The sequence below is a fragment of the Schistocerca americana genome, chromosome X, assembly GCF_021461395.2.
Source record: "Schistocerca americana isolate TAMUIC-IGC-003095 chromosome X, iqSchAmer2.1, whole genome shotgun sequence".
Taxonomy (NCBI): Eukaryota; Metazoa; Arthropoda; class Insecta; order Orthoptera; family Acrididae; genus Schistocerca; species Schistocerca americana.
Window position 1 is genome coordinate 865176603 of NC_060130.1, and position 20128 is coordinate 865196730.

The 20128-nt window shown below is 41.5% G+C and overlaps 1 protein-coding gene across 2 annotated transcripts in view; it reads left to right on the plus strand.

Moving 5' to 3' along the window:
• LOC124555659 (pancreatic lipase-related protein 2-like) overlaps positions 1–20128 on the plus strand; it is a 136150-nt gene that overhangs the window by 106577 nt on the left and 9445 nt on the right. For both annotated transcript variants that reach the window (XM_047129643.1, XM_047129644.1), the window contains exon 7: positions 7180–7294. In XM_047129643.1, the coding sequence (XP_046985599.1) occupies positions 7180–7294 (115 nt within the window). The remainder of the gene's footprint in view (positions 1–7179; positions 7295–20128) is intronic.

The following is a 20128-nucleotide window of genomic DNA, read 5'->3' on the forward strand; positions in this document are numbered from 1 at the left end:
GCATGGATGTTTGTGATGTCCTTAGGTTAGTTAGGTTTAACTAGTTCTAAGTTCTAGGGGACTAATGACCTCAGCAGTTGAGTCCCATAGTGCTCAGAGCCATTTGAACTTATTTTATGCTAGGCTTCTAATCACAGCATTCTCTTTATTTTTGCCAGTCGTCGTAAACTTGAAGCAATAATCGATGGTTCTCGAATTTCGTCTTCAGTGTGATTGATTTCATTATCATTGTAATTATTAGCCACTGCTTTCAAATCTAACAAGAAATCTAGCCGCTACGCCAATGCATTTTGGTAATTCCGTTGGATATTGATGCTATCTGCAGGTGATTTGTTGGATAATGTCTTCCAATTACGAACGTTATCTGCCTCATCGTAGTCATCATCTTCTTCATCATGGTCATAATCTTCATCATCATCACCATCATCATCATCTTCCTCACTATAATAATCTCCTTCTGCTTTTCCTCCAGTATCTCCACCTTCTACTTTAATCATTAAGTCACGAGGTGTGGTCTCTCAGACAGTATGAAAAGTTTCGAGCTCGCTCTCCAAGGTCAGTTCTGGCGGATTGCTTCCATATCCTCACTAAACCTCCTTAAATCACCAACGCCACAATGTTTTATTCTCAGCTACGTTATCAGAGATAATGGTCTCCTAAAAGTTGGCAACTACTGATTTACAGGGTGACCACTACTACCTTGCATATCGCTGGGTGGGACAATGATGGTCAGTTTAAATGGTGTCCACCGTTACGGACAAAAAATGATTATGTGCAAATAATTATATTTTGCCTATGACCGAATTTTAAAAATATTGTATCAGAAAGTAACAAAAAAGGATTTCATCCCTGAAAATATTTCAAAGCGTAATAAATTGCGATGTAATGTAGCCACATCAGCATTTATTGACATGGAGACTCCGTAATACCATATGACGCAGCACAACATCCGAAAAAATAGCAGTGACTCTCTTTTCTTATGCATAACATCAGCAATATGTTGCGTTTATTTACGCTCATGGTCAATTTTATTTCCCTACAATGTTCTGGTGTTGCTTTCTTCCTACAGGTTACAGCTGCAGAACTTCAGGAAATTCTTTCCTATTATCATTAAATACGAACACTGTGTTTTGTATATCGTGATGATATCTTATCTATACACACAGAGTATGATATTTGATAAGCCCAGACATAACCGAAAGAACAGATGCCATCTTCATATCGTTAAGGCTAACCGGCTGATGACCTTCTTCAGTTTAGATGCACACGAATTGCCTGAACTCTTACGGAACTCGGTGGATTGTCTGCCGCGAATAATGAGTATAATGGCAGGGGCACTACGAATGTAGTGTGTGGACTATAAGTGGAGAATGTGGGTCTCACGGGTAGGGTGCCGGCGATAAGTCCAGCAGTGGGCCGGCCGCGGTGGTCTAGCGGTTCTGGCGCTGCAGTCCGGAACCGCGGGACTGCTACGGTCGCAGGTTCGAATCCTGCCTCGGGCATGGGTGTGTGTGATGTCCTTAGGTTAGTTAGGTTTAAGTAGTTCTAAGTTCTAGGGGACTGATGACCTAAGATGTTGAGTCCCATAGTGCTCAGAGCCATTTGATTTTTGATCCAGCAGTGGCTCAGATGGTCGCCGGCACGGTGGCTCAGCGTGTTCGGTCAGAGGGTTAGATGCCCTCTGTAATAAAAAAAATAAAAAAAAATAATAAAAAAAACTGAGTTAATCGATCAACAACGAACTTAAACGGATGTCTTACGGCGTCCGTCCCGAGCAGTTGCAACGAACAAAAGCGAACAAAATGACATTAAAAAAATGATGGATAGAGCGTCTGCCATGTAAGCAGGAGCCGGCCGGGGTGGCCGTGCGGTTCTAGGCGGTACAGTCTGGAGCCGAGCGACCGCTGCGGTCGCAGGTTCGAATCCTGCCTTGGGCATGGATGTGTGTGATGTCCTTAGGTTAGTTAGGTTTAATTAGTTCCAAGTTCTAGGCGACTGATGACCTCAGAAGTTAAGTCGCATAGTGCTCAGGGCCATTTTGTAAGCAGGAGATCCCGGGTCCCAGTCCCGGTCGGGGCACACATTTTCAACTGTCCCCGTTGGTGTATATCAATGGCTATCAGCAGCTAATGGTATTGATTTAATTGTAATTTCATTATACATTTCGTTCTGATCTTCTGATGACTGAAGTAGATAGTAAATGACAGCATCATCTGCAAACAGTCTAAGAGGGCTGCTCAGATTATTTCCTAAATCGTTTATATACATTAGTAACAGCGTTGAGTCCATAATACTTCCTTAGAAAACCCCAAATTCACTTCCCTTTCTCTAGACGACTTTCCTTCTCTCATTATGAACTGTGACCTTTCCGCCAGAAAATCCCAAATCAGTTCAATTCGCGCGTGGTGTGTAGGACAAATGGCTTGTTTGTACGCTTCTGTGTGAGCTGTTATTTGCCTAATTTTATCTGGACGATCTCTATGGGACAGACATGTAGGGTGCATAAGAATACTGGTAGTTTTTGCCCTGAAAGACGGTTCTTAATGTTTTGTAAGCAGACGTAGGACGCTTTTTCCTTGTGTATGCTAATTACAATTCTTCAGTATTTTAGATTATGTGAGAGTTAGGTTCCGCTTGATTATGCAAACAACAAAATTTTTCTCGTTATCAAACGTTTCAGCATATGTTTGGTCTGTAAAATACAAAATGATGTACAAAATAGTTATTGAACCAAATGTTTACTGCATAAGCGATTTTGAGTAAGAGAAAACCATTCATGACTGAAAATGAAAGATCTAAAACTATGAAATATAATTACAACAGTTTTCTTCAGAGGAAAACAGTGAGAAACTTGTAGTTTCTATCCATTAATACGATTAAAATGACTGATGATATTCAGGAATCTCAACAGCGACGAGTAACAGTATCAACAGTAAGAAAGCGCTATTTATGACAGGTACGACCATTCCTGAGTTTAACTGAAATAAAAAACGGTTCCTTCAATATGAAAAATATCTCTACGAGGTACCGGCCGGTACTGTTGGTCACTACATTAAACGTTGTCCTTTTTCGCAAATGTAAACTCATGAACTCTACTCCAGTACGGCACTCAGAACCATACTTGACAATAAATATTTATTTTAAACAAGGTGATCTTATGTGTTGTCGAGTGTAGGAAACATCACTCTGCAACATTGTTCACAAGTGCGAAAAATATCTGAACTGTTCGAATCCTTCCCAATCTATATATTTCAAAACAAAGTATCACAGGCAAGCCTGTATTGTGGAATACTTTATATTGCTATTTTAGTGGACCCATCAAAGGGAGATCTTAGACGTGTCGTATTCCGTCATGCGTGTAAAAACATATATTCAATCACTGGCGTAAGCCTTGGGTGTCTGTAGCTGAACATTTTACGTGAGAAATACTTTGTTAGAAGATGCTGCCGCACTATATGGTCAACGGAAGTAAGAATATTTGATCAGCTGTCAACCTCTGGATATTACCCACCTCCAATCTGCTAAAAGTTCTGCGTTGCATTTCGTTCAGTAAACGATCCCTCGAGCCCATTTACCCAGCAATGTTCTCTCTCTCTCTCTTAGCAACACGTAAGAAGTGCCATCTCACTTGTACATATGGCCTGATATAATGTAAAAGCTGCTGCACAGGCATACGCAAAGATCGTAGGTCTGTACAACCACAATAAGTAGCCGGTTCCTGCAGATTGGAATCTCTTTGGTTTCTTACTTATATTTACTTCTCATTTAAAGCTTGTTTTCATGACACAGAACGTATTCTTAGCACACCAGTAGTTTATTATGGATAGAATTTTGCGCTGTTTGTTGCAAAACACTCTAAAGATGTTTGTCTCTGTTTTACATTAAGACTGAATTTTCCTACTATCAAATGAAAGACAGACTGATGAAATAATGACAGTGACATAGTGGGCTTTTTGGGGGGATTGCCTCATAAAGGTATCTCGTCGCACCTGAAAAGTGGTGGTTTTGATAATACTCTTTACATTACTTTTATTATGCCACACTTTAGACTTCGGATGATGCAGGGTGTGAAACTGCCTTAGTTTATGCTGCCTGATGTAATCAAATGTTTACACGTTAATTAAGGTTGCGATAATTAAAACATCCAGTCGAAACCCCGGAGATAATCTTTCAAGAAAATGCAGAAAATTACTGTGTCATGTAGGCATCTGTCATATTTATATACTCATGTGCAGAAAAAGTAGAACACTTTGAACGACTAGAGGTAGGACGTTCATATTCACAGGAAATTTACATTAGTATGTTCTGCAGAAAAGATTAGCATTTGAAACATGTGGGTCTGCATGCTCAAGGTCAACATCAATATCGCGGCGTTAACCATATATCGGTAAAGTGTGCCTGCGGCTCTCGTTGTTGCTATAAACCGAAGGTAATGGATCAGATTGATCTGAGAAGACATGCAGGATGCCTCGCAGACGTATGCGCGAATCGTATCGTCAAATTAGTGAGTTTGAAAGACGGAGCATTATTGGCACGTGAGAACGTGGTGCATCCATTCGGGAAACTGCTGGTCGTGTGGGACGAAGTGTTTCGGCGGGGCAACGGGTGGGTGCCGACTGGTTCACGGAAGGCCGTAAAACACGACGAGATGGGTCAGGTCGCACCCCCCAGACCACCCCACGAGAAGATCGACACCATATCCGAAAGGCATTGGAGGACAGATCTGCGTCCTCCTCGCCTGTGGCGCAACAATGGAGCACATCGTAGGTTATCAGGGTTGACAGTCCGTCGCCGTTTATTACGTCATGGGTTACGTGCGCGTCGTCCACTTCTCCGGCTACCCTTTACGAATGTGCAGAAAGACGGCAGTGATGTACTGAACGAGGTCACTGGGGACAGGAGTGGCATCAGATAGTGTTTTCGGACGATCCAGGTTCTGTTTATTTGAAATGATCCCGCATTTTGGTTCGCCGCAGACAGGGGGAGCGGCATCACAGTGACTGCATTTGCACAAGACATACAGCGCCAACTCAAAGCCTTATGGTGTGGGGTGCTGCCACAAATCGATGCGTTCCTACGTGAATGACTTCCCGCGACCGGTAGCTATATGCCAGATGCCATTTTTCAGCAAGACAATGCACGACTAAGTGTTGCTGCATGAACACGTGCCTTATTGGTGTCACAGGATGTCAGCGTTTTGCCCGGGGCTGCCAGATCACCAGACTTATGGTTAATTCGTAAATGTATGGGATATGGCAAAACGATGGGTGCAGTGCTGTGACCCACAGATGAACTTTGGAACCAGGTGAATGCAGCATGGATGTCTATACCACAGGACGTCATTCACGCCTTAGACGCGTCGATGACGCCGCGCATGAAACAAATTATGAGGGCCCATGGTGGACCCTGTGCCTACTAGGCAACAGGACACATGCTGAACTGAAGTGATTTAAATGTTATCCTTTCTGCAGAACGTACTAATGTACGTGTCTTGTGAATATGAACGTCCTATCTCTAGTCGTTCAAGATGTTCTGTTTCTTCTGAACACGAGTGTATTTCAGATAAAATTTAGTTATAGTTGAAGAACTCGGCTGTAAGAGTGGTAAGGGACAAGTCCGTTGTTTTGAGAAATTACACGGTAATTTTCAATAAAATCTCATAAATACGTTATTTCAAGTACATGCAATGTATATTTACAGTAAAGACATATTTTTAAAACGGTGAATTCTACCTAAAATTTTATTCTGAAATATCCAACAATGGGTATTTAAAAATGTTTACTTGCTAACTGAGTGCAGTTAACATGGTTTGGCATTGGCTTACCACTGTTTACTTGCTGGGCGCATTAACAAAACATTGCTGCGAGGCCCCCTCCAAAATATAAATTTAAAAAGTCCGAATTGTTTCAGCTTTCTATGTTAAGATTGCCATTAACGTTGTTCAAATGTTAAGCACGACCCTTAACATTTCTATGATCTCTATGTCAAGTAAATTCATGTAAACTACGGTAAGGGACACAATATTGTTACTCGCTAACATAAATATTCACGTTTACTGATCGGAAATAACTTCTGAAATATATTTTCGTCCCGAACATATTCCGGATCTTAGCCACATCATCCTCATATCGTAAGGATTGTCGCTGAAAAGTATTTTCCTAGCACGAACACTGCACACATTACTACTTCCTGCAGTTCTGGCCCTTACCACTGTTTACATCCACACGTCCTGACGAAGTTGCCATTAGCGAGAATCTGAAACTGGAGATAGAGCTGCCATATGTCAGTTTATCGTGGAACTATCAACTATGTGAATGAAACACATCACTTAACCATGTTCTGCATACAATAACTCTATTTTTAATCGACCATCCCCTTCCGTTCTTTACAGCCAAGGTCTTCATTTACTTTTAAATATTTTCATGAAGCTCCCAGAAAATAGACCTACTTCAATTAAATTACTATAGATGGAGATTCTACTTCTAAAGAACCATAATGTGCTAGTGGGACCCCGTCATTAAAATAAATATTTTATTTGTATCTGAAATTCTTCGTCGATTAAAATTTATATTGTTTAAGAAAGAGTCATAACTCAAATTCATGATGTTTACAGCCTTACGGGTAAATAAGAGCATTCCAAGAAACATCAGTATGAATAAGAGGTAGGAACTGAGAGGTGATGCGGCACGTACGAGTCATGTCTGTGCTTCCATGTTGTTATATGCAAGTTGCCGACATCGCATTTCTGGACACCATATGGAACATATTATAAATCTGAGATTTTGTAATGACAGCTGTGAAGTGTGTTTACGTGATATAATAAATCACAAAAATGACATATTTAAATTTAATGTGCTACATTATCTGAAACTTAATTTCTGCAACATTAAGGAGAATGTTTGAGGACCATCTCCAGGTATCGAAAATGAGCAGAAGTTAAGTATCATTTGTTTCCTCTTTGAATATAGGGACTGTGAGCGCTCCGAGTGAAACCTATAGACTAATCAAATAAAAAAAGTAGAAATACCACTCATTTATTCGGTTTATTTATCTTTGCAAAGCCTCTGACTTGCGTATGATCGTTTTTGTACAGCGCTATTGGGGTAACAAAATATATGACGCTCATGTAAATTTAAACTACAATAACTTAGTTGTCTAAATACTATGATTATTTTCCAGGTAAACAACTTCGAGCGTCCGTAAATCTAGCAGATGGGAGACTACGATCTCATGCAGGGCTGAGCCTAATAGTTCATCATGGATCTTCGGCGACTACATTTGAGCTTAACAGTGGGTAAGTAAAATATTGTTTGTAGTCGACAGCAATCAGCTAACGTTGTATAAGTATAATATTTTATGTCATCTGTAATAGTTTTTGGGACGTGAAGTACGCATTTAGACTAATGAGCCAAACTACTATGACCACCGCCCATAGCGAGACTGAATGCTCCCTGGTGACGTGACGCCTTAGAGAAAGTATATCAGTGGAGCAGAGACGAATGAGGAATCATTCTATTGACGATACCGGTCAAAAATTGAAAAATTCACTGACATAGGGACTCTGAGAAAGGGCAGATTGTTATAGCCCGGCGCCTGGGAACGAGCAGCTCCGAAACAGGGATGTTCACGTGCTACTGTCGTAAGCATCTATAGAAGGTGGTTTACGGACGTTTCTGAAGCGCTCGCATGACCCAGTAACATTAATCTGGCTTGAATAAAGTTCGAATTTTCATAGTTTTCATTGTATCCTTCCGCTACATATTTCTATGAATATATCCTCATAAAGTGTGTGATTTGTGTCTTTGAACATGTATATATGGGAGGTGTAGGTGACTTTAGTGGGTTTGTGAATGTAATGTGGTGTCACGTTTGTGCTGGATGATGATGATGATGAGAGAATTGAGGTCAAACCCGATACCCTCACATAGAATACTCCTCTCGAATAGCACGGAGGGGGCCAGTGAGCTCAACATCCCCATCAAATGGACAGATCACCATCAACAGTGTGACATGCCCCCCACTTCATAATACTCTGCAGAGAGGTTTGGAATTTAATCCAGGACGTTGATGCAAAGATTTTATGCCACCTCCGCTTCTCGCATTTGCCGTACAGGAAGCCAACAGCACGTGGTATACCCAGGAAGTTACCCGTCCAAGAACTGGCCACGACCGAAGTTGCTTAAATTCAGTGATCTGACGAGAACCAATGTATTCAATTAGGCAAGGTCATTGGCTCTTGTCGTTCACTTTGTCTGTAACGTTTGTGTCATATCCATTTCCAATAGCTATTTGTCTGATTATCTGTAGTTAATTTTTGTATTTGGACTGACTGAGTGTAGCTTCATTCAGTCTGTGGAGCATGTATTGGAAAGCAGCTTGTCTGTGTATTATTGGGTGATATGTGCTTTTGTGTGTGGCTGTGCTTGCGGTGGTGAGTTTCCTGTACATGGAAAATTGATGTTGACTGTTCTGTCTGTATATTGTGAGGTCAAAGGAAATTTCCTTGACTTTACTCATTAATGGTAACTACAAAAATAAACTACATATAATCAAACAAATTGCTCTTGAGAACAGATACGATACAAGCGTTATAGACAAACTGAATCACAAAATTTAAAAAAAAAGATGAAAGGGGCAATTACCACAAAGAAGGATTGTCACCACTGTGCAAACACAGACATACAAAAGATAAACACGCAGAACACAAACACACAGGACACACACATAAACACACAATAACAAGTATCTCCAACAACAAACAAGAGGAACGTTCTCACTTATAACAACAAAGAACTCACAGTACAGGAATCATATTCATAAACCAAAGACTGAAAATAGCCTACAGAACAGATAACTCACTACGAAGGAAACTCAAGACAGCCAATACCAACTTAGACAAACACAATAGATCTGGTATTTATCAGATGACATCTCAAGACTGCAGTTCAATTTGTATTTGACGGACAAGCAGAAATTTCAATATTAGATACACAGGACGCAGGAGAGCACTAAAAAGTAGCAGCTGTCATTCTACACTCGTAAAACATAACATCAACACTGACCCAAAAACTCTCAAATGCAGGAACAGCCCCACACAGAACCTAATAATTGAAGAAAATTATGCCGCGCGGGATTAGCCGAGCGGTCTGGGGCGCTGCAGTCATGGACTGTGCGGGTGGTGCCAGCGGAGGTTTCAGTCTTCCCTCGGGCATGGTTGTGTGTGTTTGTCCTTAGGATAATTTAGGTTAAATAGTGTGAAAGCTTAGGGACTGATGACCTTAGCAGTTAAGTCCCATAAGATGTCACACACATTTGAAAATTTTTTTATGAAGAAAATTATAATACACAGAATGCCATAGCAGAAGGAAAGAAATACACATCTCCCTGCAATGTAACTGTTCTCTATCCTCACAGAGCTGTCAGACACGCTAAACCCAAAACGAGCGGGCGCACACACACACACACACACACACACACACACACACACACACACACACGTGTTTCACATAGAATAATAATACAATGTCAACCATAAGTTTAACATAGCCGGTCATAAATTTTTGGTGTAAATAATTTTCCTGCATTAAGTTGTCTGTGCTTACCAATGACGAACTGTGAACGAAATCAGCTATAGTGTGCAAAATGCAGAGAGCCACAGAAACCACAACATGTTTAAACAACGTATATACACTGTTTGAGAAAAAAAGTGAAGAACCCAGAAGACGTGATCGGATGTCTATGTAACTTCACATACGTGCACACCAATAGTGGAAACATAAATGATAAGAAACTTCCTGGCAGATTAAAACTGTGTGCCCGACCGAGACTCGAACTCGGGACCTTTGCCTTTCGCGGGCAAGTGCTCTACCAACTGAGCTACCGAAGCACGACTCACGCCCGGTACTCACAGCTTTACTTCTGCCAGTACCTCGTCTCCTACCTTCCAAACTTTACAGAAGCTCTCCTGCGAACCTTGCAGAACTAGCACTCCTGAAAGAAAGGATATTGCGGAGACATGGCTTAGCCACAGCCTGGGGGATGTTTCCAGAATGAGATTTTCACTCTGCAGCGGAGTGTGCGGTGATACGAAACTTCCTGGCAGATTAAAACTGTGTGCCCGACCGAGACTCGAACTCGGGACCTTTGCCTTTCGCGGGCAAGTGCTCTACCAACTGAGCTACCGAAGCACGACTCACGCCCGGTACTCACAGCTTTACTTCTGCCAGTACCTCGTCTCCTACCTTCCAAACTTTACAGAAGCTCTCCTGCGAACCTTGCAGAACTAGCACTCCTGAAAGAAAGGATATTGCGGAGACATGGCTTAGCCACAGCCTGGGGGATGTTTCCAGAATGAGATTTTCACTCTGCAGCGGAGTGTGCGCTGATATGAAACTTCCTGGCAGATTAAAACTGTGTGCCCGACCGAGACTCGAACTCGGGACCTTTGCCTTTCGCGGGCAAGTGCTCTACCAACTGAGCTACCGAAGCACGACTCACGCCTGGTACTCACAGCTTTACTTCTGCCAGTACCTCGTCTCCTACCTTCCAAACTTTACAGAAGCTCTCCTGCGAACCTTGCAGAACTAGCACTCCTGAAAGAAAGGATATTGCGGAGACATGGCTTAGCCACAGCCTGGGGGATGTTTCCAGAATGAGATTTTCACTCTGCAGCGGAGTGTGTGCTGATATGAAACTTCCTGGCAGATTAAAACTGTGTGCCCGACCGAGACTCGAACTCGGGACCTTTGCCTTTCGCGGGCAAGTGCTCTACCAACTGAGCTACCGAAGCACGACTCACGCCCGGTACTCACAGCTTTACTTCAGCCAGTACCTCGTCTCCTACCTTCCAAACTTTACAGAAGCTCTCCTGCGAACCTTGCAGAACTAGCACTCCTGAAAGAAAGGATATTGCGGAGACATGGCTTAGCCACAGCCTGGGGGATGTTTCCAGAATGAGATTTTCACTCTGCAGCGGAGTGTGCGCTGATATGAAACTTCCTGGCAGATTAAAACTGTGTGGCCGACCGAGACTCGAACTCGGGACCTTTGCCTTTCGCGGGCAAGTGCTCTACCAACTGAGCTACCGAAACACGACTCACGCCCGGTACTCACAGCTTTACTTCTGCCAGTACCTCGTCTCCTACCTTCCAAACTTTACAGAAGCTCTCCTGCGAACCTTGCAGAACTAGCACTCCTGAAAAAATATTGCGGAGACATGGCTTAGCCACAGCCTGGGGGATGTTTCCAGAATGAGATTTTCACTCTGCAGCGGAGTGTGCGCTGATATGAAACTGGTTCGCAGGAGAGCTTCTGTAAAGTTTGGAAGGTAGGAGACGAGGTACTGGCAGAAGTAAAGCTGTGAGTACCGGCCGTGAGTCGTGCTTCGGTAGCTCAGTTGGTAGAGCACTTGCCCGCGAAAGGCAAAGGTCCCGAGTTCGAGTCTCGGTCGGGCACACAGTTTTAATCTGCCAGGAAGTTTCATATCAGCGCACACTCCGCTGCAGAGTGAAAATCTCATTCTGGAAACATCCCCCAGGCTGTGGCTAAGCCATGTCTCCGCAATATCCTTTCTTTCAGGAGTGCTAGTTCTGCAAGGTTCGCAGGAGAGCTTCTGTAAAGTTTGGAAGGTAGGAGACGAGGTACTGGCTGAAGTAAAGCTGTGAGTACCGGGCGTGAGTCGTGCTTCGGTAGCTCAGTTGGTAGAGCACTTGCCCGCGAAAGGCAAAGGTCCCGAGTTCGAGTCTCGGTCGGGCACATAGTTTTAATCTGCCAGGAAGTTTCGTATCACCGCACACTCCGCTGCAGAGTGAAAATCTCATTCTGGAAACATCCCCCAGGCTGTGGCTAAGCCATGTCTCCGCAATATCCTTTCTTTCAGGAGTGCTAGTTCTGCAAGGTTCGCAGGAGAGCTTCTGTAAAGTTTGGAAGGTAGGAGACGAGGTACTGGCAGAAGTAAAGCTGTGAGTACCGGGCGTGAGTCGTGTTTCGGTAGCTCAGTTGGTAGAGCACTTGCCCGCGAAAGGCAAAGGTCCCGAGTTCGAGTCTCGGTCGGGCACACAGTTTTAATCTGTCAGGAAGTTTCATATCAGCGCACACTCCGCTGCAGAGTGAAAATCTCATTCTGAGAACATCCCCCAGGCTGTGGCTAAGCCATGTCTCCGCAATATCCTTTCTTTCAGGAGTGCTAGTTCTGCAAGGTTCGCAGGAGAGCTTCTGTAAAGTTTGGAAGGTAGGAGACGAGGTACTGGCTGAAGTAAAGCTGTGAGTACCGGGCGTGAGTCGTGCTTCGGTAGCTCAGTTGGTAGAGCACTTGCCCGCGAAAGGCAAAGATCCCGAGTTCGAGTCTCGGTCGGGCACACAGTTTTAATCTGCCAGGAAGTTTCATATCAGCGCACACTCCGCTGCAGAGTGAAAATCTCATTCTGGATAAATGATAAGAGTTTCAATTCCCATGTGACGTGTATATCAGTCACAAAATGGTTTAGTGTTTTTCGTGTTTGGCGTTGTTACCAGCCGTGGTAGGGTATAGAAAGGACGTAAACATGGTCAGATGTTGTGTGATCACTGTAAGGGACATGGATCTGCCACACACTCGTATGGAACAGCGTTATCAGCACATTACAGAGTTTGAATATGGTCTCATTCTGAGTCTCCGTTTGGCAATCTGGGTGCAGCGTACAATATACAAATCTGTGGAGCATTTGAATGTGATAGTGGCCTGATGTTGGACTGCAGGGTAATCCGAGGGCAGACATATTCATTGTCAAAGGTTCTGATCTGTCATGTCTGTGCACCAAACAAGTAACCCCTTCTCTAGGCGCTCACTCCGGAACCGCGCGACTGCTACGGTCGCAGGAATCCTGCGTCGGGCATGGATGTGTGTGATGTCCTTAGGTTAGTTAGGTTTAAGTAGTTCTACGTTCTAGGGGACTGATGACCACAGATGTTAAGTCCCATAGTGCTCAGAGCCATTTGAACCATTTTTGAAGTAACCCCTTCACATATGTGCCTGTCATCCGAGAACAACTAATGGATGCCCTGGAACATTCTGTATCATCCCGCACCATTGGTTGGAGACTTCTTCCAATGCTTTGGAGATGCACAGTGGCGTTACTCCTAGCACTGTGATTTGGGGAACCATCCAGTACGACTACAGGTCATAGCTGGTAGTGATTAAGGGAGCTCTGAGACCACAATGGAACGTCACAGGCATCCTGCCTAGTCTGTGTCACTTGTCATGCGACAATATAATGTTACTATTTTTCAACAGGACAATACCCATCACACATAGCACAGTTCTCTATGATATGTGTTTGTGATGTTGAGGTAGCCCAGTGGCTAACAAGATTCTCCGATTTGTCGCTGATGGATTATGTGTGGGGCCAGCTTGCACGTTAACTCTGTCCCAGTGCCAGTGTACAGGATATCAAGGAGCATTTACAACCACTGTGGGACAGTTTGTCTCAGGAGATGGTACAAAGGCTATATGGCACCCTTACAAACTGGAATAGTGAGTGCATCCAGGCCAGATGCTATGCAACGTCATAATGATAAGTGGTCTCATACTGTCCAAGTATTTGCAATTCTGACTCGATTTTCCTAGCACTGACATAGCATCAAAAAATGGTTCAAATGGCTCTGAGCACTATGGGGCTTAACATCTATGGTCATCAGTCCCCTAGAACTTAGAACTACTTAAACCTAACTAACCTAAGGACAGCACACAACACCCAGTCATTACGAGGCAGAGAAAATCCCTGAACCCGCTGGGAATCGAACCCGGGAACCCGGGCGCGGGAAGCGAGAACGCTACCGCACGACCACGAGGGACATAGCATCACATACCCTAGCAAACCACAAACGTTAATTTCCTTTCTTCCTCCCGTTCACTGTAATTTACTTCTTTTGAAAGGCTGTTTAGAAAATAATTTTGTCTGTTTTAAAATTTGTGAACATTTTATTTAAAAACTGAAAGTACATACATACAGTAAGAAGCAGTATTTCCTGTTATTTAATAAAAATAAAATAAAAATACTTACTGGTCACGCTATAGCGTCAACAAAACATGTAGAAAAAAAAGAAAAAGAAAAAAGAAGTGTTTGTTCAAAGCAGATTCTGTTGTTGTTGTGGTCTTCAGTCCAGAGACTGGTTTGATGCAGCTCTCCATGCTACTCTCTCCTGTGCAAGCTGAATCTATCCAAAAACAAATTTATTTGTAAACAAACATGGACTCAAGAGTGATGTCCAAGCTCATATGAGCCTACTGTAACAGAAGTTACATCTAACAACTATATTCAAATATAAACCATATAATGTACGGTCATTAGACGTCATGTATAAAGAATTACAGACTAGAACCATTATGTGTAAAGTGAAAATGTAAAAAGGAGAAGTTGCAACATTTATAAATGTTCACAAAGACAAAAATATTTTAACAAGCAGTTTTTTTAGATCAGAATCTAGAAACGTGCTTGTGAGCTGTTACTGCAGAATACTTCTCTTTTATTTGTAACTTTCTACAGATTGCCTCTAGGAAACTTTCAGCTATGTATAAGAAATATAGATGCGTTACTAAGCTACCTGTCAAACAAGAAGAAACAGTTTGTAGTTGTGGAGATTTAAGAGTAGATTTCTTAAAAGAATCTGACATGGAAAATGAATTGCAATTATTACTTGGCAGTTTCAGTCTGATTTCAGTGGTAAAATTTCCAGCTCGCATGTAGCAAGACAGTGAGACCCTGACTGATAACATTCTTTATAGACAATGCTCAGGATGAAACAATTCACATATACCAAATTTGTTAATGAACAATTTGATCATGATGCACAATTAATGGAAATAAACAGTGTAGCGCCTTACAACTCTGAAGAAATGTTCACACATAGCAGAGACTTGTTAATGGGAACAAGGTAAAATGTTTTAAGAATAACTTAAAAGAGGTGGTATGTGATGAGGTATATATAGAATGAGATGCTACTGTGAAACTCAACACAGGGTATACATAAAGTCCGCAAACACTTTCAACTATTTATCGCACAAGAACTAAACATTGTACCGATTCATACATACTACATTTTGAGGAGAAACTCTGAAAGTTTTTTTTACAAATATTCGATATGCGAACCATGAGTGACCCGGCAAACGTCAATATGGTAATCGAATTCTTGCCATACCCGTCCCAGCATGGCATCGTCGACTGTGACAGTCGCTTCCCGTATTCTCTTCTGGAGCTCTTTTACATCACGTGGTAGAGGCGGTACATACACCAGATCTTTAATGTGTCCCCACAGAAAAAGTCATCTGGTGATCGTGGAGATAATTTCATGAAACAGCTGTTCTCTTCTGTAGCACGGCCGTTCCATCGATGCGGCAGCTCCGTGTTCAGGTATCCACGAACTTCACGATGGAAATGGGGTGGAGTCCCACCCTGCTGAAAGATGAACGGAGAGTCCGACTGCATTTGACGCATCAGCCTTTGCTGCAACATGTCCAAGTAGGAATATCCAGTGACAGTGTTCTCGGCGAAGAAGAATGGCCCATACAGTTTTCGACGTGACAAGGCACGAAAAGCAATTACCTTTGGGGAATCACGCTAAAGTTCAGTGCATTCATGTGGATGCTTTGTACGCCAGATTCAACAATTATGCCTGTTCACATTCCCATTAGTGTGAAAAGTGGCTTCGTTGCTAAAAATTAAGCGATCAACAATGTCATCCCCATCCTCATTCAATTGTTGCAACTGCGGACAAAATCCAAATCGGTTGTCTTTGTTGAGCTTGTGCATTAGCTCCAGTTTGAATGGTTTCATAGACAGCTTATGTTGTAGGACCTTCCACACTGTCATCTGAGTCATTTCGAGGGCACGACGCACCGATTTCTTTGGACTCATGAATGTCTCTCGTACGCGCTCAACATTCACCTCACTCACACTGGGACGTCCGCTTTTCTTTGCCAGGCACAAGCAACCCGTCGTAACGAATTTGTTGTGCCAGTGGTAAATGACCTTCCTTGTTGGTGGCTTCTTACCGTACTTGATTCTAAACATGCGTTGAACAGCTGTAGCACACTTGTTTTTGTCGAACTCCAACACACAGAAAGATCCCTCCGCACCTGAACTCGCCATGTTTGCGACTAGCGCTGACTGTCGGCAAATTACCAACTACGTTGTGGCGGTATACATGAAAAAAAAAACTTTCAGGGTTTCTCTTCAAAATGACATATGTATGATATCTGTACATTGTTTGGTTCTTGTGCAATAAATAATTGAAAGTGTTCCTGGACTTAACGTACGCCCTGTATATTCCATAGTAGATTTGTGTCGATATTTGAAAGTAGTTTTCCTAAAACGTTAGCTTTAGGAGGGATTAAAATCTCATGTAAGAGGAAAAGAGAAATTATATAAAGGCCAGAGTAAGTCATGATACGACATTACTTGCATACTGCAAAATATATTGTAATATTTTAAGGAAAGTTATTAAAATGTCGAGAAATGTGAACAGTCTGACAGAAACTATCAATGCAGGTAGTAAGATTAAAGACTGTATTTCATATAGTGAAACAAGAGACAAGAAAACTAGCAGTGTACGAGATGCCACAATAATTGAACTAAATGACAGTGTTATGACTGATAATTCACGTGTTGCAAGCATTTTTGACAATCACTTTCTAAATTTAGCAGCAAAATAGAATTAAATGGCTCACTTGAAGAAGCAATAGAATATATCAATAAAGTCGTTGTACAAATCTTGAATCAGCTAGAAGTAGCACTAACATCCTCCACTGAAGTTAACAGAGTAATAAGAGTTTTAAAAAACAAAAGCTCAAACAACACTCTCAATAAATGTTCTAACTTAATCTCCTCAGTCATATATGCAATGCATCATTGGTACAGGGAATTTTTCCAAACAAGATAGAATATGCAATTGTTAAATTTGTTTACAAGAAATTCTTAAATAATTATTGTCCAGTTTCCTTACACCATTTGCCAATATATACGCAAAAGTAATGTACTCATAGTAGTCTCACATTTGGATTTCGCAATGGTTGCTTGGGTGAGAATGCTATTTACACATTCACTCACCAAATCTAACAAACCTGAAATAATAAAATGTCGCCAGTTGACATTTTTGTGGTCTTTACAAGGTATTTGACTGTGCAGCTCATGTTACTCTCTCTTTTTTTTTTTTTTTTTTTAAAAAAGACTTAAGTTTTATTGAAAGGGTGACTTTACAGCCACCTGGTACAACCGGTATGCATCACACTTAAGAAACAGAATGAAAAATGTTGGGGTGAATAATTAAGTCACGCTGGAGGGAGAGAAAAAATTTTAGTGACTTGGGAGAAATCATGAAATAAGGCCCAGAAGGTTCAATTTTGGATACACTCCTATTCCTTATACATGTGAATGACTTTCCACATAACATTTATCGAGCCGAATTGCATTTTTTGCAGACAAAACTAATGTTTAAACAAAACCGACCAAAGAGAAAGCAACACAAGGTATTGTTACTGATGCTTCTCAAAGAATTATAAAGTGGTTCTCTGAAAATGAACTTTCCCTAAATTTTGAGAAAATACGTTGTATCCAGGCTTTTCTCTGTGGTTTCCAGTAATAATCTGTCCCCTGGTGCGAGGAAAATTTGGAAAGACCAATAATATCAACCGACTGGCGTAACAAGCTGATGACTAAGACATGCAAAAAGAAGACGGAGAATAAGACACTATATTCACTTCTATACAACAAATTTTGTCATTTCAACGATTGATTTAGCACATGAATGGGGGTCAGAAAACAAGGTACAATGCTCCCAATTTTTTGGTATATATATTGATGAAACTTGAATTGCGAGAAGAGTATTACTGAACTTCTCAAACAATTCAGTTCAGCTACTTTTGCTCTTCGTGTAAGTGCTAGGCTTGAAAAAAAAAACGAATCAATTTCCTGGCGTATTTTACATATTTCCCTCTCGATAATTTCTTATGAAATAATTTTCTAGAGTAACTCATAATTTAGAAAGAAAATAGTGATTTACAAAAGCCAGCTATAAGAAAAATATATGGTGTTCACCTGTAGTCGTCACGTACCTCTTCAAGGAGGTAGGCGTTTTAATAACACCATCGCAATACATATATTTGCTAATGAAATTTGTCATAAATAGTCCATCACAATTTGAGAAGAATAGTGATGTTCGCACCTTCAAAACGAGACAGGAAAAGGCATTTATTACCCATTATTAAAGATATCAGTGGCTCAGAGAGGAGTTCAGTATAAAGCAAGATAAATTTTTGATGGTTTTACTACTAACACGAACTGTCTCACAGGCAGATGGTTCAAATGGCTCTGAGCATCATGGGACTTAACATCTGAGGTCATCAGTCCCCTAGACTTAGAATTACTTAAACCTAACTAACCTAAGGACATCACACACATCCATGCCCTATGCAGCAGCGCGGTTCCGGACTGAAGCGCCTAGAACCGCTCTGCCACAGCGGCCGGCTGACAGGCAGAAAAGCAATCTCTAAATCTAAACTAAAATAATTTCTCCTCGGCAACTCTGATTATTCCATGGACGAATGTTTCTTTAAGAACGGGTAGCCCATAAAAAAGCAATTTTTTAGTATAATTGCATGACTTACACTAAAAATAACATGTTCGTTAACGTTGACACCAGTCACACATATCCTGTAAACTGATTCGATCCACATTTTGATGAAATATTTCGTTCAGATGACCTACGGAACTTGAAACCAACTAAGCATCAGTATTACTTACCATAACCTTGCGACTCACAATATCGTAAACAGAACAACATTCTAACACTGTTATTCCCCTTTCTAACTCATTACTATCAAAAAAATTACTGTACATCTTTCTCTTGTTCCTCACTTTTCCGATTGTCACATTGACTGTTCTAGCACTGTTATTTCCCTTTCTAACTCATTACCATCAAAAAAATTACCGTACATCGTTCTCTTGTTCCTCACTTTTCCGATTGTCACATTGACTGTTCAGTTTACCATGTACCAGATGTGGAAGCCCAATGTATGGCTGTTAGGGTCACACTGTTAATGTCTGACTCCACATTACTTTTTCCAATACCAAATAATGATCTTTTTCTGTAGCCATCAGAGTGTCTCGCTCTGCTTACCGTTTTTATTCTTTCTGATATGCCGGCTTCTATTGCTCTACACCTCAGTGCTACCCAGTATTATGTGCTTTCTAAATACACTTAGGGCTTTTATCTTGGATGTTAATAAACCGCTTCAGCTGATTTTAGACCTTTATTTTTAAATCACTACCTGTTTCATGGCACTAAGAGCCACATCTTCCTGTGAACGTCCGCATAAAAATAAATCAAGAAGGAATAATTACCCTGAACATGAACTAATATTATAATTTTCGAAAGTTATTTTAAGATAGTTAAAATTTTAAAAACTTTTAAAAAAATTATTGTTATGCAGATGATGATCTGAAAATGTGGCTCTTAATGCCATGAAACCGGTATTGATCTAAAAATAAAGAACTAAATACAGCCGAAGCGGTTTTTGTAATACCCAATATGATCACGCATAGCTGTGGTCGCCCTGTCTAGAACGTTGTCTGCATTAGCTCTTTTAGTTTCCTGCTATTTATTATATGACAATATTGTTAGTAACTATTTCTAATTCTATTCTTTGCGCATGTTTTTCTGTCCTTCGGTGCACTCTAGTTGCGACACATCTTACGTTTAGGCTTTCCGCTGTGGTCAAGCGGTTCTAGGCGCTTCAATCCGGCTACGGTCACTGGTTCGAATCCTGCCTCGGGCATGGATGTGTGTGATGTCCTTAGGTTGGTTAGGTTTACGTAGTTCTAAGTCTAGGGGACTGATCACTTCAGATGTCAAGTCCCATAGTGCCTTGGGCCGTTTTTTTCTTACGTTTGCAACTATGACGAACTTGTTTCATTATTCACTTAGCATTTGCATTAACACTTCTCCACCTCTGATTCCATAGTTATTACGATTGTTGCTATATACCTGACCTCGTCTAGTCCCTCTTGCTGTCTTTTATCATTATATCCATTCTTGCTGTCTCTCCATTTTAAATAATTACCAACAGTTATGTAGGTTTTCTCCACTTAGCTTTCTG